Source organism: Dendropsophus ebraccatus, chromosome 6, assembly GCF_027789765.1.
Source record: "Dendropsophus ebraccatus isolate aDenEbr1 chromosome 6, aDenEbr1.pat, whole genome shotgun sequence".
Lineage (NCBI taxonomy): Eukaryota > Metazoa > Chordata > Amphibia > Anura > Hylidae > Dendropsophus > Dendropsophus ebraccatus.
The window spans coordinates 108295671-108321188 of record NC_091459.1 but is presented as its reverse complement, the minus strand read 5'-3'; the positions used below and the strand labels follow the sequence as shown (position 1 = coordinate 108321188).

Below are 25518 nucleotides of genomic sequence, written 5' to 3'. Positions count from 1 at the left end.
ATCATCAAAGGTCCTTTAGCCTATCGGATCGTGTGCAGTCTAACACATTACAAGGTCCTGGTGTGCGGTAACCTCAGTGTACCATGTCGTTGCTGCTGCTGGGCCTCCGCTCTGTGCTCGGGCCGGGGCTCCGCTGTCCCCCGGTGCGGGGAAAGAAGCGCTGGCTGTGGCCCTACCTCCGGCAACTACAGAGGAAGAAGGCGCTGGAGGGGCCTCCTAAGCCGGTGCCAAGGTGAGGTCTCCGGCGGCTTCATCCTGCAGCCCTGTCAGTCCGATCAGCGTGCTGCGCGCAGCTAGTGCTGTCTGTATGCAGAGCTCCTACTGACACATGGCATCTGCTTGTTATCCTGCGCTCTGCATAGTCACTAGTGGCCGCATATACATCAGTGCATGCTTTTCATCAGTATTCATGCCTCCTTTTTTTTTTTTTTTTCCCCAGTCTTCCAGCCTGTAACACTTACCTCTGACCACTGAGCAAGGGATAGGGCATAACTAAGATTGTAGGGGTCTGACCACTGGGGGGCGCCCTGTATACTGGCACCAAGGGCTTCAAAGGAAAACTTGCAAAAGGTAAAAATCCAGGGCGGATAGGGGAGGTTTGGAACTAAATAAAGAAGCTATACTTACCTGTCTCAGGCCCTGCCAGCCTCCTGTTTTTTATCCTGCAATGTCACAACCCGGCTCAGAGATGCCCAATCAACCAGTCAGTGACTGCAGCAGGACACCTCTGCAGTCACTGACTGGCAGAGAGAAGGGTTCCTGGAGGGTCATGATGACACATGACCTGGGAGAAGATTGGAGGGTGATAGTGAGCTGGTGATGGATAAATATAACTACTTTATTATGCTCTCGCCCCCCCCCACCCCCCCCCCCCCCCCTGCGTTGGATTTCCACTTTTTGCCGGAGTTCACCTTAAAGTGAAAGAAAAAACAACGAACAGCAGATCAGAGAGCAAGGCCTCCATTTTAAGTATAGGTGATGTAAGGCTGAGAACCTCCGCTCTTCTACCTCTGCAGGTCACAGCAGCCGCCCTTTGATTACCATGCGGAGATTGTAGCGTTCTCCAATCGTCTGAATGAGACCTTCTCCATCCAGCTCCTGAAGACGGCCTTTGTGAACCATTCCTATCTGGTGGAGGAGGAGAGGAAACGGCGGGAGCTCGGGTTGGACTATGAAACTGCTGCGTTAAATCTTGAAGACAATCAGAAGCTTACAGAGGAGGGGGCAGACTTTACCACCTCGTATCTCACCAGCACTCTACAGCAGGCCTTCCCTAGTCTACCCGGGCCCGGCCTCAAGGCCTTGGTGGACTATCTCACTAGCCAGCAAGTTATGTGTCATGTAGCCCAAAATCTTTCCGTAGAAGATCTGACATTGAGCTCAGAGTGCCCCTTGTCTCCTGACACTTTACAGAAAACCTTCCTAGCAGTCACTGGAGCTCTGCTGAAAAGTTCTGGTCCTGAAAGAACAGGCCGCTTCCTCCAGGTAAATGCCATTGTCATTGTGATATGGAGTCTGGTTTTGTTTTCCTTAATGTCTTAACAAAGTTTTGTTTATTTCCACCTTCCAGGATTTCCTTATTCCTCAGATGATCGGGAAGGACTTGTTTGATCTCTGGTCGGTAATTGACCCCATGTCTTTACTTGTTGAGCAGTTATCTCAAAGAAATATTGCTCTCCCTGAGCCCAGACTCACAAGACAGTCTGGGGCCAGTACCGTTCTTCCTGTCTACTTTGTGGGACTTTATTGGTAAGTGCTGGATATTCTCCTTTCTGCTTAAAGGGGATGTACCACCAAGCCCAGGCTGAAGCAATGGAGGTGGGCTGATCCACCCTTAGTGGGAAGAAACTCCAGCCCCTTCATGACATGATTCCATTAGAATCAATGGAACCCTAATATAGAGGGGCTAGGGTTTCCTCCCACTAAGGGTGGGTCGGCCCACCTCCAGTGCTTTAGCCTGGGCCTGGTGGTACAGTCACTTTAAAGGGAACCTGTCATCGCTCTTCTTTCTGCCTGAACCATGTGTCTTCGGGGCAGTCCATGTTGGCTTTCCACCAGCCTTGATGGATCGATTTCCCCATGTTTGGGTACATAGATTCACCCACCAATCAAGGCCGGCAGGGAGGGGAGAAGCCACCAGGGACCACCCTTATGACTCCTTTAATAGAGCACCACAAAGATGTATGGAGACTTACAGGTCATTCTCGCTCCACTAAGAAACCTGGGCAAAGAAGCTCTTTTGGCAGTAGCTTTCCCATCAAGCCAATATGTTTACTTCTTTAAGAAGCTTTACAACATGACCGGGGATTTAATAAGTCAAGCCAGAAAACTTGCCCTCCTACCAAATTTAGCCCCAGCTAATAACCCCAGCTATGTGGTGACACTAAAATATTCTTGCCTTACTTCTTTCCCACAGTGATAAGAAGTTGATTGCTGAAGGCCCTGGTGAGACTGTCATTGCTGCAGAGGAGGAAGCGGCCCGTGTGGCCCTGAGGAAGATGTTTGGATTTGCAGAAAACAGGCGTCCATGGGATTATTCTGCACACAGACAGGATATCGGTGATCAGAAGGCCATACATGCATCATAGACATTATACTATCTATATGAGCTTATGGACTGCGCTTACATTCATAAGCCTAAATAATCTACAGTCCTAAATGGAGATTCCTGATCATGTTGCAGCAGTGGACTCTTCTGCACCCTCCGGACTACATAGTCATTTGACAGATTTTTACTCAGTTGTGTTTTTTTTTTTTTTTGTATTCTTAATATAAGAAAAATATATTAACATTTAGTGTTTTGTCTTTTTTCTTTATGAAATATAAAGAGTATTAATATTAATCACTAGTATGGTTAGAATTAATGCCCACTAGAGATGAGTGCAACATGAGCATGCTTGTGTCCGTCCAAACCTGAGTGTGGCATTTCATTACTGTTGAATGCAGCCCCAGGGAGTCCTGGAAAACATGGATATATCCTATGGCCTATGGCTTTATCTTACGTATTCATGGCAGCCTTAGGGCTGCATCCAACTTCTGCAGCCAGCCAGCATGCTCAAGTTGCACTCATCTCTAATGGCCACTATTATTGTCCAGTTAAAGGTTTTTGCTATCCTAAAACATGCCAGGGTAATCTAGTATTACATATGATAAGGTATCTGCTTTCACAGATTGGAGTCCTGAGCAGGATCCATATAACCTAACAGGACATATGGACAGGGGTTGTCTTCATGGGAACAGCTTTGAATGTATTACTGCATTTATTTTATTTTGCTCTGCTGTTTTTGCCAGTGAACTGATGCTGTCGGCTATTCATTTCTTGGACTGCTCAAAAAAAGGGCTGTTAGACTGAATTACCAAGCATGTGGCACATGGATGAGTCTACCTGATCAATGAGCACAGTTTTTATAGCAACTCTCAGGTCTAGCTTGTAGAAAGAAATTTTATGGCAGGAAGGTTCCTCTTTTAAAATCCGCTAGGTTATCCTATTCACATATCGGGTAACTATGGATGTGACCATGCTGGTTGGTCATAGGGCTTATGAATGGAACTTACTCGCCGTGGTGGTATCCATAGTTAAGCAATCTTCTGGTGGCATGCCAATCAGGTGACGATTCCCAATGACTGGTACTTTCTTCCATAGACAACATGACTCTTGTCTCCAGTTTGGTTGCAGGTTTTGCAACTCTGTTCCGTTAAATTGAATAGAGCCTAATTGCTAACCACAGTTGAACTAGAGACAAGAGTTGAGACAAAGTGGCCATGTTTTTCTAAAGTTGGATAACCCCTTTTAAGTCTTTCCATTTTTCAAAGTACATTTAGGGTGGCTCCCAGCGGGGCCGGGAGCCTGACATGCAGCCGCGTCGCCAAAGCAGGTAATGTATGCTCTCAGCTGCGGGCGACGGGGTTAAAGCACATTCAGCAGGATGTCAATCCCGCTGCGAGTATGTTCTGTTTAGAAGTTAATAGGACTGGATCCGCAGCGGACCTCGCTGCAAACTTGCAGCGTGAGATCCGCTGCGGATCCGGTAGGTGTGAAGGCACCCTTAGCAAGAATACCATTGGATATGACGAAGATTGTAAGGTATAAGGGTGCATTCACACCCGCGTGCATCTACGCTCGTGCTGTAGACTCCATTCTATGGTCGGGCAGATTCCGCCGTCTGCCCAAACAAGTGACACATCAATTCTTTGGGCGGACGGCGGAATCCACCCGACCATAGAATAGAGTCTATTGTCTAGTGCGGAGATGCACGCGGGTGTGAGCGGCAGGTTATCCGCCCGGATTCCATAGTGTGAATGCACCCTTATACCTTACTATCATATCATGTCGTCATATCCGATGGTATTCTTGCTAAGGGTGCCTTCACACCTACCGGATCCGCAGCGGAACATACTCGCAGCGGGATTTACATCCTTCTGTGAGTATGTGCTTTAACCCCCTGTCGCCTGTGGCCCCGCCGAGTAGCGGGTTATCCGCCTGGATTCTAGTGTGAACACGCCCTAAATTATGTGTTATATCAAAGATGGTTAAAGGAGACCTGTCACCCCCCATGCCGGAGTGACAGGCTCCGGACCCCCCGTTAGAGCACCCTATACTCACGTGATCCTGCCGGGTCCCGCTTCCTGAGCCGGTCGGGCCACGGAGATATCAGCTCCCGAAGCCCGGCGCGCACGCTGACAGCAGAGTCAGACGCCCATATAGAATGAATGGGGAGTCCGATACTCCGTCATTCTCTATGGGCATCGGACTCTCCTGTCAGCGCGCGCCGGGCTTTGGGAGCTGATATTTCCGTGACCCGACCGGCTCAGGAAGCAGGACCCGGCGGGATCACGTGAGTATAGGGGGCTCTAACGGGGGGTCAGGAGCCTGTCACCCCGGCACGGGGGGTGACAGGTCCTCTTTAACAACCAGACAGGGATTATTGCATTGTGTTGGCAAGACCAAGGGGGAATTCACGCAAATTTATGGACGGGAAAGGAATGTCATGGATTCGTTCTCCGCCTGGCATGATGTGTCGGTATCATGCCTGCAACAGGGAAATTCTGAATCACTGCGGCACTGCAGTGATAGAGCTGCAGCGATTCAAAGAGTTTCCCCACTGCCAGCATGATACTGACACATCATGCCGGATGGGGAACAAATCTATGACATTCCTTCCCCGTCTGCAAATTTGAGAACGCGTGAATGCGTGGGGGTGGGGGGGATGATATATTTTTTGCCCTATAGCAGCACAGGTACACAAGGGTTAACTTAGTGTCCTCATCCAGGCAGAAGCAACAACATGATTCATCAATTAACATAATAATTAAATGAGCTCCTTAAAAGAATCCCAGAGACCACACAAAGCTTGTTTTGTTTCTTCTGCAGGCAGGAGGAGGTGGCGGTGTCAGCGCTTTTCAGGTGCCTGAGAAAGCTAGTCATATCCCCCATTCTCCTAAGGGTGAGGAAATGAAGAGGAATCCGCTCTTAATTTCCGCTTGACATTTCTTCCGTATAATAATATGAACAGAGCAATGTCCTGTTGTGTTCAATGGAATTTCTGCTTTGTTCACACAGCAGAATTTACTGCCGCAGATCCGCTTTCTGCCCAAAGAATTGACATGTCAGTTCTTTGGACAGATTCTGCTAGAGGAATCCTATAGAAATCAATCGGGCTTAAAGTGACTGTACCACCAGGCCCAGGCTGAAGCACTGGAGGCGGGCTGACTAACCCTTAGTGGGAGAAAACCCCAGCCCCTCTATGATAGGGTTCCATTGATTCTAATGGAGTCACATGATGGAGGGGCTGGGGTTTCTTCCCACTAAGGTAGGGTCGGCCCGCCTCCAGTGCTTCAGCCTGGGCCTGGTGGTACAGTCCCTTTAAATTCTGCTCCTATTCTGCCAGAGCTGAATAGGCGAGGAATTTCAAGGAGAAAACTGGTGACTGGGGAGGCTCAGCAGCTCTGTCCGCCGGCATCCGCTGACTTCTGTTGTGTGGCCCGTCGGTGGGAGTTTTAAGTCAATTTGACGCGTGCCGTGTCATCAGCTGCTCAGCCGCGATTGGCTGAGCACAGTTATGACGCAGCAGAGGGGGGCCGGCATGAGCGGGTCGGCCGGCCTCCCGAAGATTACATCACTGTCAGAAGAAATGCGGACGGGGGTCGACACGAATCAGGTATGTATAATGCACTACACTTCCGGGTTCACGGGCGGGGGGCGGGGAACACGGAGAAGGGGGCCATTCACATACATAACATACATTACAAAGTTGTATAACTTTGTAATGTGTGTTATTTTGTGAATAATTTCTTAGCGCCGCACTACCCCTTTAAGGCTTCTTTGAAACACATCTATTTTACAGTAGTGCTCAATGCTAAGGCAGCTATGGCTACAGTTGTGGTGGCCCGCACCCTCAGAGTGTGGATTAGTCAGCTGGCTAAAGACATTGCTGCAGGGGTGCCAAGAGAAGATCTCTTAAAAGACATCCCAGAGATCAAAAAAAGGGCATCAGGTTACTACCGTGATAAGAGCGGTTTGGATAAAAGAATAGTCTGGTAACCTTTCCGCCAAAAACCATTTCTGCTATCTACCCTTCAGCCTGAAAGTATGTTTGGGCCTCAATTTGATAACATCTTCAATTTTATTAGTAAGATTAAGGTTCCTATTCTACGGGCCGATGGGGGCCCGATCAACGATGTAAACGAGCGCTGATCTGCTAGATCGGCGCTCGTTTACTGGGCCTATTCCACGGGCCGACAATCATTTAGCGAGGGCTGCAGGGACATTGTTACTGATGTCCTTGCAGCCCTTGTTTCATACTTTACTTGTCCAGGTTGCAGGTCTTCTCCTTCTCCCGATCTCGCGCCACAGCAGCTTCGGGGCGGCCTGTCTAAACTGACAGACCGTTCAGCCAATCACTGGTCACAGCGCTCCCGGCCAGTGATTGGCTGAGCGGTCTGTCAGCTCAGACAGGCCGCTCCGAAGCTGATGCTGCCGCACGGGACGGGGAGAAGACCTGCAGCCTGGCAGGTAAAGTATGATATTTTCAAATCGTCAGTTGCCTGCCGCGCACCGCTATTCCACGTAGCGATGCGCGGGTGGCGACCGATGAATTTAGGTTTGAACCTACATGAGCGATTAGCCGATGACGCGATCATCGACTGATCGTTCTCTCTATTCCAGGGAGCGATAATTGCCCGAATCGAGCCGATTCGGCTGATTATCCCTCAGTGGAATAGGCACCTAAGGGTTCTGCCTTCACTCAGTCCTTTAAGCCCAAAAGTTTTAGGCCCTTTTGTAGGCACCAGGGGGTAGAAGAACTTGGCCTCAGAGAAACCAAGATGCTTACAAACCCAAAGAAAACTCCAATACCTCAAGCTTCAAGAAGAAGCCATTCTCGGATAATAAAGACCAGAAAGCATGACGCCAGGCCTTCCAGTCCTCCAGTGGGACTATAGTTACTTGCAACATCTACAGTTTACAGCAATGGAGCAGCTTTATCAATCTGCCAGAGACAAAACACAGTCTGATTCGCCTATAGCAACCAATCACAGTTCCCCTTACTTATCCTGACAAGCTCTTATAAAATTAAAGCTGAGCTTTGGTTGCTATGGGCAAGTTAGGCAGTCTACGTTGCGCATGGCAACCAATCACAGTTCAGCTTCTATTTTACCAGAGTAATTTGAGAAACGAAAGCTGAGCTGTGATTGGTTGCTATGGGCCTCATCAAACCATATTATTTATTGTTCTTAGTGTGGCCTAACCATAAGCTGTTTGCTTGTCACAAGACTGTTTAGTGACCTCTGCAGTAAAGCGCATTACAAGTCATTAATGGGTTAATGCTTCAGATGTGTTTACCTGCAGTAACCATGGCAAGCGTGCACTGTGATGACAAGCGCTTATGTCATAAAGAGGGTTCCATAAAGCAATGCACCGCACCCTGATCAGTGCCATCTTAAATGTGCCGGAGGACCTTGAGTTTGTCTACTTTACTGCCCCAACCCTTGATGTAATTTGGAGGTTCTAGCAGGGGAAAAGGGGTGGTCTGCTTTAGACTACCCCTTCATCGAGTCCCCACCTTCTTGAGAAATGGACCTGGATCTGTGAGGGAGAAGAGATACATCTGCCTAGCCATCAATAAGGTGACAGATATTGCCCTTTAAGCCCAGGGGAGGGGAGACTCTCCAGCCACGGCTCCCTCGAGGTTTCCCCCACAGGGGGTTTTTCCTCGCCTGAGTGCTGGAGGGTGACTCTTTGTGAGTCGGGGTCTGCCATTTTCAGTGTCATGTAATTTTAAATAAAATTGGGACCCTTTGACACCTGATTACAATGTGTTGTGTCTTTATTTTGTGTTCTTTGGTTGAACTTATTATGCTTGGGAGTTGGGGATCCATTACATATTGCAGAGTCATAAAGCTGGACACAGCTGCCTGCTACACAGATCTATCACCTGCACAATGAGCACAAATAGGATGCAGCAATGGATAATAGAACTCCTGCATGTATGTGCTTATCCCTGGATTAAAGGCGGGCTTAAATCTTGAAGAAAAATAATCCATTGCAAGGTTTATACCTACATCTGCAAGGTTTGTCAATTATTTTTTTTTCAAGTGACAGGATCACACCAATCATAGCATATCATAGCAACATGGACACCACCATAAATATACATCATATATATGTTGCAGGGAAATGATAAAATTATATCTGTGTATTATGTGTGTATACATTGTGCATATTTGTATGTAATATGTATGCACATGATATGTCCACTAATTCGTAACTCCCCTCCCATACCTAAACCTGCTGGGCACTCCAGTCCAAGTGTCATTTCAGCAAGGAGAAGCCTCTTTGACTCTTTGTACCAGAGAATAAAAGCATTTTCTATGCTACTGAAGCACAGACAAATATATTTAAGGTACCAGGTGTCTTCTTGACCTAACAGCATCTAACAGTGTCAGCAGTTGGGAACATGCATTACAGCTGAAAGATTCCCTTTAAGGGTGCCTTCACACAGGACATATCACAGCGGAAATTCGCTACGATGTAAGGTCCTGGCAGGTCTTTCAGACTGCTGCGAGTATGTAAATCACCCGCCCCTTAACCCCTTAATTGGCTCCCACTGTATACATTACTTGTCTGCAATCCTTGCTGCATGAGGTCCCGGCTTTCTGCCCTCCCGCCTAGCCAATCAGTGTGTTGCCCAGCCACAGCTACTGATTGGTTGGACGGGAAAGAAGGAAGCCGGGACCCCGTGCAGCAAGGATTTAAGACAGGTAATGTATACAGCGGGAGCCAATTAAGGGGTTAAGGAGCGGATGATTTACATACTCGCAGCGGTCTGAAAGACAGTTGCAAGTATGTATTCACAGGGACCTGCCAGGCCCTACATCGTAGCAGATCTCGATGCAAAACTCGCTGCAAGATTTCTGCTGCGATTTGTCCTGTGTAAAGGCACCCTAAGGGTACAAACTCACTGGGCGGATCCGTAGCGAGTTTTTCGCTGCGAATTTGCTAAGGATCCCTGACCCATACCCCCATGGGCAGACAAATTCCTGCTGCGAGTTTGTCCGCAGCCCGTCCAGTTAATCCCCCGGCCACCGGAGCCCATACGTCACCTGGTCCCTGCTCCGGCTTGCTTCAGGGGTTCCCGGCAGGTCCCGCTCAGCCAATCAGTGCGCTGCCCCGCCGCAGTGTACTGATTGGCTGAGCGGAACGTGAAGACACCGGGAGCCCCAAAGCAAGCTGGAGCGGGGACCCGGTGATGTATAGGCTCCGGCGGCCGGGGTGTTAACGGGGCGGGCTGTGGACAAACTCGCAGTGGGATGTGCATCCTGCTGCGAGTTTGTCTGCCCATAGGGGGTACAGGGCAGGGATCCGCAGTGAGTCTTGCTGCGAATTAGCAGCTAGAAACTCGCTGCGGATCCGCCCAGTGAGTTTGTACCCTCAAGGAGAAGTCTTGTGAAACCAACAAATGACAGACAGGCAGTGGGGTGCGTTAAGATAATAAAGAAAGTATACTTACCAGTCTCTGTGCCCTGTAGTGCTGCTCTCTGGTTTCTCTGTGCAGAGTCACTATAGTAATATGAAAGGTTTGACACTGGTTATGTCTGGTATATGTAAGGTGGGCCCCTAGAATTAAATTCCCTGGTGGGCCCAAAGTACCCCAGTCTGACACTGCTTGTGGCTACATCAACTATAGAAAAAGTCATGCATATCAAAAGGTGAGGTTGAAAATAATTTGCCCTGGCAGGCAGGAGTTAAAGAAAAATGTACAGACTAATGGTGATACATGGTAATTAACATAATTTTCCCTACTTGGTGGTGCTATAATAACAGGAAGCTTATATAGACACATACTGTAGGTAAGACCACAATAGACACAATTGTAATTATAGTGAGATGCCACTAGATGGCATGGTTGCAACAGGATTGCATATTAACTGTATCTCCAATGCAGGAAGCTTGCTGTCCGCTTGTGACTGCTTGAAAGGAAAGTGTAGGAGGCATAAATAACCAAGGAAGAGATACAGATTTAGGCTATGTTCACACTACTGTTCGTCTGCGGCGAGAACTACTGCCGTAGTTTTACGTAGTGTGAACATAGCCTTAGAGATATTTAGAAAGGTCTATAACATAAGGCTGGGCAATGGGGAGCAGGCTGTTGGGTGTATCGACCAATAATAATGTACAATAGGTAATACTGGGTTATTATTGGTCAATATGTATAACAATAAGGCTTAAAGGGGTTAGCTGGGACTTTGAAAGGGATGGCCTTTATATAGGATTGGTGGGGGTCAGACTCTTGGCACCCCCACCAGTTGACTGAAAGGGCTGCGGTGCTTCACTGATTACCATGTCCCCTTCAGTGATAACCAGGCACAGCTCTGGACATTTTCTAGTGACTGGTAATACTGCAAAGCCCAATAGATAAAAGGGACTGAGCTGCTGGGAGCTGTAATACCAGGTACAAGCACTACTAAAAGTTCACAGCTGTGCCTTGTAAACAATAAAACAGGATGTGACACTCGCCAAAGGGCCACAACACCTTAAAGGGGTATTTAATGTTCTAAAATTGTTGCTATATTGCTTGGGCTGGTGAAAAAAAAATATTTCCACAATGAGGACCTCCCAATAATGTAATGCTGAGTTCTTAAAACTAGAGATCTGTCACTATATGCAGGTTGAATAACTGAGGGTAATGTGTTCCAACAGCCTAGTTGCCACTAGATGGACCCGTCATGTTAAATGTTGGCAAAGGATGTTGAGAGATGTACCCAGGTAAAAAAAAACAAAAAAACAGGGAGGGCAGGGGGTGGAGGGAACATATTAATGAAGTGATACTTACCCATCCCATTGCCCCCACAGCTGCAGTGCCACCATTCATTTCACCATACGGTCTCCTGTTTCCCCTGGTTTCCTGTGTCATCATATCACAAGAACTATCAACACTGACTACAGCCAACTAATCCGAGAAGCTCGGAGGATGCCAGCGAGCGGTGGTGCTGCAGCAGCACTAGAAAGAGGTAAGTATCATTATATTATTATGTTTCCACCACCCAATGACCTCGCTGGTTTTATATCTTTGCCCGGAGTACCCCTTTTAATTGTAAAACAACCTGTCATTTCTTAGGGTTATCAAATAGTAAAATATTGCATACTCACCTCCTCCAGTCGAGCTCTGATGCTGCAGTCCAAGAGGACCCTCTGGTTACTTCTCCTGATGAAGTGCTCTTCTTACTCTGCTACTGATGTTCTGACCTCACTGCAGCCAACCAGCTTTATCTCTGTAGCTGTACATGTACAGTATGCTGCTGTCACTAAGGCTTCTTGCTGTTCATTAAACAGCGGGACTAGATGTCTTGTTTTTACAGTACATCAGAGTCGAAAAGGTAGTCTGATGAATATTGTGGTGCACTGGGAGTGGGCCAATCAAGTTTAATGGACTGTAGTAAATAGTGATCTCCAACATACTGGATACATGTGATGTGAACATAGGCATCTTAGTTTTCATGGAAATGAACGCAAACTGATCCATAAAAAAAAACAAAAAACAAATACACAAATGGTTAAAAATCTTTTTATTTTTCTTAATTTCCACCGAGTACATTTTACACACATAATCATAGTAGCAGAAAAGCTCATTTTCTAGAAATGAAAGTTATTATTTCTGTTCTAATCACCATGGCGGTTGTAGCCATAGTTAAAACTACCATTTGAGTTGCGTTTGGAGGTTCCACAAATAAAACCAAATAGACCTGCTACGATCTGACTAAGGGACACTATGGCCTCTAGCAGCCCCACAATGGCCAAACCTGCAAACACTGTGATGTGAATGATCTTTTGAGTGTGCTCATTAATTTCAAAATCCAGAACAAAATCTGGCAATGAACCCTGAAAGACGGTAGTCACGTTGTCATCAGGTAGTGGAGTAGGTAGGCAGGAATCATTCAGAAACCAGGCGAGGTCAAATGTCAGGTACTGAAAGTTACTATTGAAGAAAAGTGAGACAATACATAAGTGAGTAGAACAAAAAACTTTGTAATATATCTTATCAGAGAAAAAAACTTCATTATTCACAGCTCATTTTTGTCTTGGGTTTACAAGATGGATCAGGACTTCACATACTGCCTACAGACATATTTAAAAAATAAATTAAATAAATAAATTAAATAAATGAAAAAAAAAATCACAGGCCAGGGTGGTGGTGTGAAAACATAATAAATAAAGTATGCTTATCCATCCCTGTGCCCCTGCAGCACTGCCTCACCAATCACTGACAGACAGCGGCCTCCTGCAGCTGCAATGTCACGTACCCCGCTGATGGACTGCCTGCTCATCCAATCAGTGACTGGGTAGGGACTATGCTGTAGTCACGGACTGGCTATGTGGGAAACCCATTAGCAGGGCAGTAGGACATTGCCGCAGCAGAAGCTACAACCGTGATGTACCAGGAAGCTGGCCAAAAATGACATCCGCCAGCTGTCCGAGAGCGGTGACGTTTAGATGCTGCAATCAATAGCAATTTTGGCATCTATAAAGTTATAATGTGTCATGGGTGGTTCAGGGGTCCAATTGGTACCCATGCCAATCAGTTGTCATGGCAGACCATTCTATAAGCCTCTGTGGCTATCCTGACACACCTGCTAGTACAGCCTGACATAGGGTGGATCATAAAAAAGGGGTACTATGAAGAAAAAAAATGTTTACAGACCAACTGGAGTCAGAAAGTTATACAGATTTGTAAATGACTTCTATTTTAAAATCTCAAGTGTTCTAGTACTTATCAGATGCTGTATGTCCTGCAGAAAGAGGTGTATTCTTTCTAGTCTCTACATGGCTCTCTCTGCTGCCACCTCTGTCCTTGACAGGAACTGTCCACAGCAGAAGTTTTCTATGGGGATTTGTCACTGCTCTGGACAGTTCCTGACATGGACAGAGGTGGCAGCAGAGAGCACTGTGTCAGACTGGAAATAATACACCACTTCCTGCAGGATATACAGCACATGATAAGTACCGGAAGACTTGAGTTTTTTTTTAATAGAAGTAATTTACAAATCTGTATACAAATTCTGGCAACAGTTTGTTCAAAAACATTTTTTTTTCCTCTAGAGTGCCCCTTTAAATTGATCAATGTAATTCATAAAAGTAGGCTTGCTCTGTCATCAAATTGTACTCCTGCAATGCAACTGGATGCCTAGGGATGTTATGGTAGCCCTCCCCTGGCAAGGTGCAATAGATAAAACAGTTAAAGGACTATACACCGCAATATAGAAGAAGTGTAACGCAGTATATTGATCAAGCAATCCAATGTTAAAGGGGTTATCCAGCACTAAAAAAAACATGGCCACTTTCCCCCTACTGTTGTCTCCAGTTCAGGTGCAGTTTGCAATTAAGCTCCATTTACTTCCATGGAACTGAGTTTCAAAACCCCACCCAATCTGGAGACAACAGTAGGGGGAAAGTGGCCATGTTTTTGTAGCGCTGGATAACCCCTTTAAAGCAGTATCTTGATATTGGTATTTTCTTACATGGTAGAGTGGGCTTGGACCCCTTAGATACCACGAGCAAGTAGTGTGCTACTTCCACCTCTGCATAACTTACAGCTACACCCCTGCGTCCATAGGGGGAGATTTATCAACAAGATGTGGTCTATTTCTGCTTTGGCATGAAAAGACTGGTCTATTTAAAGGGGTGCTCCAGCGTGGGGGCACTTTTTGGGGGGGACCAGGGAGGAGGTGGCTGAAATAAAAGACGTCCACTTACCTCCCCGATTGAAGTCCGCTCAGATCCCGTCTCCTTCAATGAGTGGCTGAGCGGCCCTAAGACGTAGCGTCTCGGGCGGCGTCACGACACCCGGAAGCGGCCGGGAACCGGGAACCGGGCACCGGAGCGCCGTGATACAGGACCCGCCACTGGAACCGGGGAGGTTTCAGCCACCTCCTCCCGGGTCCCCCCAAAAAAGTGCCCCCACGCTGGAGCACCCCTTTAAAGTGCAATTTACTATCAGAGATAAGCCTGGTCTATTTTCTGTGGTGCTGATTTGTTTGGCTCAGAATTGTCTCTAAATAGTCTCAGAATTGTCTCTAAATCGTCTCTTTGGCCCTGGTTCTCCTCCTGGGTAATGAGCATTTTCTTCTCCCTTTCTTTTCCAGATACCGGTATGCAGAGGATTACATCGGATTCGTTTGGACTAGATCGATGACCAGCGGACTTTACTGTTCAATAAAATGGTCAACGAGTGGTGTGGGGGGAGGGGTGTTTTTATTTGAATTTAAAAAAATTTCTAGGTGTATTCTGTTTTCTTTCATTATTTACAGGCTTAGTAGTGGAAGCTGTCTGATAGACGGAATCCATTACTAAGTCAGGGCTTAGTGCTAGCCGGTATAAAATGGCTAACACTAACCCCCCCCCATTATTACCCCAGTACCCAATGCCACCAGGGGTACTGGGAAGAGTCGGGTGCCAGTGGTCCCGGAGTGTCAAAATTTGCGCTCCTGGACTGAGTGGCAGCAGGCTGGTAATATTTAGGCTGGAGGGCCTAAACCAATGGCTCTTCCCACCCTGATGTTACCAGGCTGCTGTTGATTGGTTTTTAACCCAGCTGGTTATGGAAAGGAGGCGGAATCCTATGCGTTTCTTTTTTCTAAATGAATACCAGCCTGCTGCCGCCCAGTCCAGGAGCGCCAATTCTGACGCTGCGGGGCTACTGGCACCAGGCTCTTCCCAGTACCCCTGGTGGCATTGGATACTGGGGTAATAATGAGGGGGTTAGTGTTAGCCATTTTATACCGGCTAACACTAAGCCCTGACTTAGTAATGGATTCCGTCTATCAGACAGCTTCCACTACTAAGTCTGTAAATTAAAATTGATAGAAAACACAACACACCTAGAAATTTTTTTTTATTCAAATAAAAACACCCCCACAGCCCTCATTGACCATTTTATTGTACATTAAAGTCCGCTGGTCATCCACGTAGTCCAAACGAATCCGACGTAATCCTCTGCTTGCTGGTATCTGAAAAAGAAAAAAACACAAGCAAAAACAAACAACAAGTAAGGGGTTAAGTCCCTGGGAGCCAGACTGTAACTCCCATGCTGGAGGTCACCCAGCTTTTCCAGCATCCTGTAAGGTTAACCCTTAGAGGATCCTGGGAAAGCTGGGTGACCTTCAGCATGGGAGTTAAAGTCTGGCTCCCAGGGACTTAACCCCCTGGGGACCAGACTGTTGTGGCACTGCACCTGCCCCCCTTCCTTGCTGGGGCAGATGCAGTGCACTTTGGAGAGGGCGGGGGGGGTGATGATGGGGGTTACCTGCTGCTGCTCCCTCCATTGATGCTAGTTGTTCCGGGATGTTCCGGTAAGCTTATCGGGACATTCCGGGACAGCTTGCAACAATGGAGGAAGCAGCAGCAGATAACCCCCCTCCCCCCCCATGGAGATCGCACTGCATCTGCCCCAGCAAGGAAGGGGGCACTTAACCCCCTTTCTTGCTGGTGCAGGTGCAGTGCCAGAACAGTCTGGTCCACAGGGGGTTAAGCCCCTGGGAGCCAGACTGTAACTTCTGTGCCGGGATTTCAAATTTCCTGCTCAGAAGCAGACTGCTTTCTGCTTCTGGGTGGAAAACCCTGTAGGGCAGGGAATTCCGGCTTAATTAGGAGCCGGGTGGTGTGCACCCCTCCTTACTGTACAGCCCCAGAGAGTTAGTAGTGATGCTGCTGCATCACTACTTAACCCTTTACACTCCATAGACCGGGTGCACTGCACCTGACCCACGGAAAATACCGGCTCCACATTATAGGTGGTGAAATACACCACCTCTAGTGTGGAGTTAGTTTGCGACACATGTGCAACTATTTTAGTCACACATGATAAATCATGCCTACTTTCAGCATAAACTGAAGTAGGCATGATCAGTCTATGTCTGGGAAAAGTTGCAAAATTTTGAGCAGCTAAGCGGCTGCTCAAAATTTTGTGACTTTTCTATGCCAAAATAATGGCTTAAATTGTTAATAAATCTCCCCCATAGACTTTACAGTAATCTTACAGAAATCTGCATGCAAATTACCTGAGGTTACCCAATGTGAAATCACAATGATCCAAAGTATTGCTTCCCTTCTCACAGATCAGGGGTCCTTTACCGAGAGCGTAGATGGATATTATGGTGCAGTAAACAGATCCTATAATGCTAACAACACACAGCAGAGAGGAGGACAGCATCTGTGGAGCAAAGAGATGGAGTTCAGGGCTTCTTCACAGAAATGACCTAATGGTATACGTTACATCTATTATCTTGGTGCCACAATCTTCAGCACTAGCTACAGTCCATGACTCTACGCAGTTTGCATGAAGCTGAGTACTGTATGTAACAGGTGGTACATATATATCCTCTATAGGGATTGGGCACCAAAATCTGGAACATTGCCTGCTTTTGCCCAGGAAACCCTGTGGTAGTAAGACATGGCTGAACCAAGAAGAGGTAAGAATAATGTTTATTTTGTTTATTGTCTTTTTTCTTAAACTGATCTATATATTTTTTTCTTTGCTGCATTGTTAATTGGTTAGTTCAATAATGTGTTTTTTTTCTCTCTAGTGTTATGTTTTGGGTTTTTTTCCACTTATTACTGTCTTCAGTCCTCATGCACGAGGTAAGCGAAAGCCAATCTGCTAGATCGGTGCTCACCTTCAGAGTTCATTACATGGCTCGATAATTGTGCGGCCATCGTTAGCGATGTCTGTGCAGCCCTTGCTTTAAAGGGCATCAGTATATAGGAAATAATAAAGAAGTTATAATTACCTCTTAACACTCCGCCTGTCTCCTTCTGCTGGGTCCCCGGGTTTCTAAAGCGACAGCCCGCTCAGCCAATCACTGACTGAGACAGAACCGAAATCCCTGCTGACAGCTGCAGGCAGCAAGGGACCCGGACATAAGGCTGGAGGACACTGGGGGAGCATGGAGAGGTAAGCATAGCTTCTTTATTATTTTCTCTCTACGATGCCAGCGTACCCCAAGCCAGTGATTTTTAATCTTCTTGAAAGGTAATAATGAGCCGACAAGTGAACGATTGCTCACTCCTTATTATTATTTTATTAGGGCTTTTAGTAGTAATCCTGAAGAAGAAAAATGTAAACAAAGAAATAGCATACTAGCTGAGCAGTGGGAGTGGGACTGCTGGGACTGCTACTGAACTGCAGTCGGTCCCTGATCAGCCAGTTCCCAGAAGTTGCCAAATGAGTCTATGCTGTTCCAGGGAGAGGTACATATAATATTTGTTTTGTTCACATTTTCTTCCTCAGAATCCTGTTTCCAGAAGACTACAATCAATTTGGTGGATAGACCATAGTATGCTAGTTGATGGGGTCTGTCTGCTGGGACCCCCACATATCACCTTGGTTCAGTGGGGTCTGATCGCTTCTACTGCCACTGATCACTTTCTTTTTCTTAAATGGTGGGGGTTCCAGTGGTCTGACCGCAGGATCAGCTAGTTAGACCAGGTAGAGGATAACAAGCTGAATGGTAGCAGTCCTAGTGGTCATACCCCCACCAGTCACCTCAGTTCTTGTGATCGAAGGGAGTCCCAGCAGTTGGATTCCCACTGATCAGCCAGTTATCCCCTCTTGTGATCAGTAGGGTTCCAGTGGTCAGACCCCACAACCTCAGACCTTTACCAATCCACCACTATTCTTTAACAGTAATAACAATAGTTGTTATATGACTGTGTGACTGAAGCCTAATGCAGTCATGGTAGCTCCTGATCTTGGTCTCTACACATGGACATTCCCACTTAACCAATTCTTGGCCACAGCAGTGACTAGCCTCAGGCAGTGATTGGTTGTGCGGCACTTCCTTGTGCCAAGAAGGAGATCAGAAGTGTGGAGAGGCGAGGACAGGGCACTGATGGGGGATCATGGCAGGTAGATACATCATTTTTTATTTTTTGTCAGCATTAAAAGAACATTTAATTTGATAAATAATTTCTTAGATTTAATAAATTGAAAATTGAGAATTAATATGCACTTACCCCAATCCTGTTATTACAGCTTCCTTTCTTCCTTGCTGCCAGGATCATTGATACAGCTGGTAAAACCTATAAGAGAGGATGACAAAAGTAGATAATACGTGATAGCAGTGTACAGAAGGTGAACAATACACATGTATGGGGGGGTTCATGACAGATTTTTTTTTTTTTTTTTTTAAAAGCTTAACCCCTTAAGGTCAAAGCCAATTTTCGTTTTTGCGCTTTTGCTTTTTCCATTTTATGTTTAAAAGTCCATAGCGCTTGCATTTTTTCACCTAGAGACTTATATGAGTGCTTATTTTTTGCGAAACCAATTGTACTTTGCAATGACTGGCATAATTTTTCCATAAAATATGTTGTGAAACCGGAAAAAAATCATTTGCGCTGTCAAATTGAAAAAAAAAACGAATTTGTTTTGATTTCGGGGAGTTTTGCATTTACGCCGTTCGCCCTATGGTAAAACTGACTTGTTATGCATATTCCTCAAGTCGTTACGATTACAACGATATATAACATGTATAACTTATATTGTATCTGATGGCCTGTAAAAAATTCAAACCATTGTTAACAAATATATGTCACTTAAAATCGCTCCATTTCCAGGCTTATAGCGCTTTTATCCTTTGGTCTATGGGGCTGTGTGAGGTGTCAGTTTTTGCGCCATGATGTGTTCTTTCTATCGGTACCTTGATTGCGCATATACGACTTTTTGATCGCTTTTTATTACATTTTTTCTGGATTTGATGCGACCAAAAATGCGCAATTTTGCACTTTGGGATTTTTTTGCGCTTACGCCGTTTACCGTGTGAGATCAGGAATGTGATTAATTAATAGTTAGGGCGATTACGCGCGCGGCGATACTAAATATGTTTATTTATTTATTAATTTATTAATTTATATTTATAAAATGGGAAAAGGGGGGTGATTTGGACTTTTATTAGGGGAGGGGATTTTTTATTAATAAAAACACTTTTTTACTTTTTTTTTTTTTTACATACACTATAAACCCCCTGGGGGGCTTGTATATACATAGCACTGATCTCTCATAGAGATCAATGCTGTGTATATACACAGCAAAGATCCATTAGATCGGTCATAGATTGCTATGGCCTACTGCAGGCCACAGCAATCTATTGCCGAGCCGGGATCAGCGTCATTCCGACGCTGAGGCCCGGCACGGGCAGAAGAACGGATCTCCCCCCCGCGATCGCATCGCGGGGGGGAGATCCGTGCCACTAGACACCAGGGATGCACGGAGGAAAGCATTTCAATGCAGCTGTCAGGTTTGACAGCTGCATTGAAGGGCTTAATTAGCCGGCGCGGCAACGGGACCCGCGCCGGCTAATAGAGGCACTGCCCGGCTGCAGATTGCAGCCGGGATCGGTGCCGTTCAGAGCGGGGTCCCGGCGGGACCCCGCTCTGAACACCCCGAGCGGCACCATGACGTATCAGATACGTCATGGGTCGCTAAGGGGTTAAAGGCGGTGAAGTTATTCAAAAGACCTATTTAAATTTAACCCCAAATCATATGAGACCATTTTTTTTTTCAAGGCTTCAGTTTTCTTCTAAAAACAGCGCTGAATCTGTGTTTGAGTAATACAAGTATGAGCCATTCACTTCAATGGAACTGAGCTGCAATACCACACACACACACTGAAGACAAGAGTGGCACTGTTTGTGAATGAAAGCTGCTATGTCAAGACTAGGGTCACACAAAGTAGAATAATACCAAAATATGGCCGTAATTTTGAGTGAAAATAAAACAATGTGTGAACAGGTAAAAAAAAGGCAAATATTGTAAAAGCAGATGGTAAATTTTTTGGACATTCGTAATCGATTATTCCCATTATTCTATACAGTTTGCATCCAGCTTTTCCGGCACCCCGGGTGGAGTGTCAGGGAGCGGAATAGCACTGAAAGGCCGGCAGCATGATGAGCGGAGCACTGATCAAACAAAGCACTTTGCTTCGTTTAGATGAGCGATTCGTTCATCTCTAATTATAACATACTGTATTTTAAAATATATACAAAAAAAGTGAATGCACCTTAAAGCAGTGCTTCTCAATGCCAGTCGTCAGGCCTCACCAACAGGTCATGTTTTGAGGATTTCCTTAGTATTTCACAGGTGATATAATTATACTCAGTGCATCAGGTCTTATCACCGGTGTATGGGATATCCTCAAATCCTGACCTGTTGGGGCCTGAGGATTGGAATTGAGAAGCACTGCCTTAAAGGACCTAAACAATCTATTTAAAGGGGTACTCCAGAGAAAAGGAGAAATCAACTGGTGGCAGAAAGTGACACAGATTTGTAAATTACTTCTATTTAAAAAACTAAAGTCTTCCAGTACTTATCAGCTGCTGTATGTCCTGCAGGAAGTGGTGTATTCTCTCCAGTCTGACAGGTGTTCTCTGCTGCCACCTCCGTTAGTGTCAGGAGCTGTCCAGAGCAGTAGCATACCCCCATACACCACTTCCTGCAGGGTATTTGGCAGCTGATAAGTACTGGAAGGCCTGAGTTGCCTTTTTTATTTTTAATAAAAGTAATTTAAAAAATCTATATAACTTTCTGACACCAGTTGATTTGAAAATATTTTTTTCTTTATAGTACCCCTTTAAGTGTCATAACAATGTTGAAAAACTATTAATGTAACAGAACAATGCTTTAAAAGCATTTTATCCAGTCTGACACACTGCTCTCTGCTGCTACCTCTGTCTATGTCATTAACTGTGAGATTTCGTATGGGTATTTGCTGCTGCTCTGGACAGTTCCTGCAATGGACAGAGGTGGCAGCAGAGAGCACTGTGTCACACTGGAAAGAATACAATACACCACTTCCTGCAGGGCATACAGCAGCTGGTAAATACTAGAAAACGTTTTATATGAAAGCAATTTCCAAATCTATATAACTTTCTGGCACCAGTTGTTTTGAATTTTTTTAATTTTTTTTCCTCTGGAGTACCCTTTTAAGGCTAAGGGCCCTATTCCACCGGATGATTATCGTTCAGATTATCGTTAAATCGTTCGAATCTAAACGATAATCGTTCAGATGAAACGCAGTTAATGATTAACGACCGAACGAGAAATCATTGATCGGTTTATAAGAACTGGACCTATTTTTATCGTTGCTCGTTCGCAAATCGTTCGCATTGAATAAGACGTCGTTTGGTCGTTCGCAGTAGATACGAACACAATAGCAAAGAAATAGTGAAGAAAAAACTATCGCAAATACGATCATAAGTAACGATTATCGTTCCATGGAAATGAGTGAACGTTTTCAGGTCTTTTGCAATAGCGGTCGTTTGAGATCGTTAATCGTTAACGATTATGCGAACGATAATCGTCGGTTGGAATAGAGCCCTAAGGCTGCATGACAATTCCAAGGACAGATTTTTTTTTGCAACTATGGTGTCACGTTCACGGCCACTTGTTGGTTGCAACACAATCCCAATCACTTGAATAAAAGGTGGGTTTATGCGACCAGGTAGTGTAACACGGGGGTTCCTGGTTGTGTGACTGGGAATTGCCATGTGGCCCTAGCCCAAGTTTGTGAGTAATGAAAATCTCTGTACACTGCTGCAAAGTATGTTGGTGCTATATAGATTAATAAAATAACAATGTAATCAAATATATTGCATTCATATGTAAAAACAGTCGGGGCAGTCCTCTGTGAGCTCATTTATTTGACAGAGCAAATCTTTCTGACAATTTGCTGCTGGAAAGTTAATTGAGACTTATGGTCCTTTTACACGGGACGATTGATCGAACGATCAAACAACGAGCAAAAAATCGTTCATTTTGATCTTTCAACATGTTCTCAAATCATCGTTGATCGTTCGCCAAAAATTCGCAGATCGTTCCGTGTAAACATTCTTTCAGCGATTTCACCTATGTGTGAGATAGGCTTAAACGATCGCATAGCGAATTTTCCGTACGATGTATCGTTCCGTCTAAACGCTGATCGTTATAAAAAAAACATTGTTCATTCAAAATCGTTAATCATGCGATCGGGCGAATTATCGCACCGTGTAAAAGTACCATTAAAGAGAATGTACAACTAGGTACGTCCTCTTTAACCTGACACAGGGAAAGAATGTCGCCGTACGAGGGAACCGTCCCCATTACAGCGCCGTTCTATCCCTGTGTCAGTTTAAAGAGGACGTACCTAGTGGTACATTCTCTTTAATGAGATTTAAAAACATTTGGGGGAGATTTATTAAACGTGGTGTACAGTGAAACTGGCTCAGTTGCCCCTAGCAACCAATCAGATTCCACCTTTCATTTTCCAAAGAGTCTGCAAGGAATAAAAGGTGGAATCTGATTGGTTGCTAGGGGCAACTGAGCCAGTTTTGCTTTACACCATGTTTGATGAATCTCCCCCTCTTTCCTTACATGTCTTTAGAATGTTTAACCCCTTAAGGACCAGGCTAATTTTCGTTTTGCGTTTTAGTTTTTTCCTCCTTGTGCATATAAGGCCATAGCAGTTGCATTTTTACATCTATGGACCCACATGAGCCCTTATTTTTTGCGTCACTAATTGTACTTTGCAATGATAGGCTGAATTTTTGCATACAATATGCTGCGAAACCAGAATAAAATTATATGCGCAGTGAAATTGAAAAAAAAACGCAATTCTTTTTCTTTGGGAGGGGTTCATTTTTACGCCGTGTGTCCTATGGAAAAACTGTTATATAGGTTCCTCAAGGCGGTACGATTAAAACGATATGCAACTTGTATAACTTTTATATTAATTGATGGCCTGTAAAAAAATAAAACCTTTTACAGAAAATAAACGTTCCTTAAAATCACTCTATTCCCAGGCTTATAGTGCTTTTATCCTTTGGTCTATGGGGCTGTGTGAGGTGTAATTTTTTGCGCCATGATGTGTTCTTTCTATTGGTACCTTGATTGTGCATATGCAACTTTTTGATCGCTTTTTATTACAATTTTTCTGGATTTGATGCGACCAAAAATGCGCAATTTTGCTCTTTGGAATCTTTTTGCGCTTACGCCGTTTACCATGAGGGATCAAGAATTAAATAAATTAATATTTCGGGCGATTACGCACGCAGCGATACCACACATGTTTGTTTATTTATTTTTATTTATAAAATGGGAAAAGGGGGTGATCTGGACTTTTATTAGGGGAGGGGGTTATTTATTAATAAAAACACTTAATTCTTTTTTTATATACAGTAATTAGAAGCCCTCAGGGGGACTCCTATATACACGGCACTGATCTCTCATTGATCTCTCAATGATCCATCAGATCGGTGCTCTATTATAATGGTCTGCTGCAGACCATCTACATAGATTGCCGAGCTGGGATCAGCATCATTCCGACACTGAGCCCCGGCTGGCTGATTACAACGGATCTCAGCTCCGCGATCGCATCGCGGGGGGAGATCCCCCACTAGACACCAGGGAGAGGGGCCACCACCACTATTCAAATGCAGCTGTCAGCTTTGACAGCTGCATTTGAATAGTTAATTAGCCGGCCGTGGCGATCAGCCGCGGCGGCTAAGACCTGCGGTCCCTGGCTGCACATAGCAACCGGGGACCGCGGGCTACAGAGAGGGCTCACGGGAGGGCTCTGCTTCCCCTTAACGGCCGCATGACAGGTATACCCATCATGCGTCGTTAAGGGGTTTTAAACAGACAAGGAAATCTTAGAATGCTGGGAGTCTTTTCCTGTTTTAGGGTACAAACCCACACACCATATACGCAGCAGATACGCAACAAATACGCAGCAGATTTGATGGTTTAGATTAGATGCTGTGTTCAGTTATTTAGATCTAATCTGCTGCGTATTTGCTGCGTATTTGCTGCGTATCGCTGATACACTGATTTCAAGTAACAACTTACTTCTCTCTGTGCCTACGAGGAGCGGTGGCACCGGCCTTGGGACCCCCGCCGGAAGTCATTTTCCGCCCGGGTTGTGATGACATCACGTCTCTGGGGGAAAAGTGTGTGAAGCCAGCCTGATACTCTATGATTTGCCTGCTGGTACATCGGGGCACATTCAATCAGAGCTGCTCAAAACTTCTTTTACCCCCAATAATTTAAAAGTTTCAAATCTCTTTTACTTTCTGACACCAAAGGATTTAAAAACATTTTTTTCCTCTACAGCACCCCTTAAGTACCAGAGTACTGTCATAATAAAAAGCTTTGGACAAGTCACAAGGACGTGTCAGTTTTGAAGAGTGAAGGTCCTTCATCAAGAGAAAGAGTGGGAATAAGCGCCAAAAGAGATGCTGCACTCCCCCGCCGTCAATCATCCCCATTCAGGCAGCCCCATAGACATATAATGGAGTTGACTGGTTATACTGATCGTCTTCAACAATCAAAACTTTTAACATGTCAAACTTCTCCTTTAATCTATGAGTAAGAGCTTTTCTCCAGAAACATGAGACTATATACGCGTCACGCAGATGCTACCGTGCTTAGATTTGGTTGCGTAAAGCCACATTTACTCACATAGATTCACGCTTCTAAGTGATACTCACAAGTAAGCCTCCGCCAACCAGTCCTGGAAGCCACCACTCATAACATGAAATTGGACTATAGAATGGCCGCCCTTCTTCTACATAGTCAGCAACTAGAGGAGTTAAGTTAAATGCGATCGCCAACACAGCCAGCACCAGCAGAAAGAAACCATTGCAGGACGACCACTTTTCTGTGCAAGTAATTTTGGTGGAGAGCGAAGTAACTACTAATGCTGGAGACTCAATGGGATCAACGCCTCTTAAAAACAACAGTTAACGTTTACCAGAGTAACAAATTGATCAAATGCATAAAGGGTGTTAAGAGGGCTAGAGTCCACATAGAGGAGGAACTAAATAAGGAATAATTCTTCAAGACTCTCAATTAAGCTATAAAATTGTGTTATATTGGTTTATGGTATTAGATTCTTATCGTGGATTTAACCTTGTTATGTAACTAGTTTAGCTTAGTTCTTGTACTTCCTGCCCCCCCCCCCCATAAACAAAACTGAATGATCATATCCAAGCTAGTT

At 45.3% G+C, this 25518-nt stretch overlaps 2 protein-coding genes across 2 annotated transcripts; one reads left to right on the top strand and one right to left on the bottom strand.

Moving 5' to 3' along the window:
- The first annotated feature begins 5 nt into the window (after window positions 1-5).
- Window positions 6-2749, top strand: MRPL44 (mitochondrial ribosomal protein L44). Its single transcript, XM_069975582.1, has 4 exons — window positions 6-232; window positions 1017-1485; window positions 1571-1749; window positions 2417-2749. The coding sequence occupies exons 1-4, from the start codon at window positions 84-86 to the stop codon at window positions 2586-2588; spliced, it is 969 nt and encodes a 322-aa protein (XP_069831683.1). The 5' UTR covers window positions 6-83; the 3' UTR covers window positions 2589-2749.
- Window positions 2750-12046: 9297 nt separating this feature from the next.
- Window positions 12047-25255, bottom strand: TM4SF20 (transmembrane 4 L six family member 20; the record flags this gene model as incomplete). Its single annotated transcript, XM_069974247.1, has 4 exons — window positions 12047-12473; window positions 16552-16703; window positions 18506-18571; window positions 25010-25255. Coding segments are annotated over 4 exons (780 nt in total), but the record flags the coding sequence as incomplete, so codon positions are not given.
- Between the last annotated feature and the right edge of the window lie 263 nt (window positions 25256-25518).

Bases quoted from the DNA above. Each gene is read 5' to 3' on its own strand.
- MRPL44 (XM_069975582.1), top strand. From the start codon at position 84: ATGTCGTTGCTGCTGCTGGGCCTCCGCTCTGTGCTCGGGCCGGGGCTC. The intron at 233-1,016 runs GTGAGGTCTCCG...CTACCTCTGCAG, and splicing joins CCTCCTAAGCCGGTGCCAAG to GTCACAGCAGCCGCCCTTTG. The intron at 1,486-1,570 runs GTAAATGCCATT...TCCACCTTCCAG, and splicing joins GAACAGGCCGCTTCCTCCAG to GATTTCCTTATTCCTCAGAT.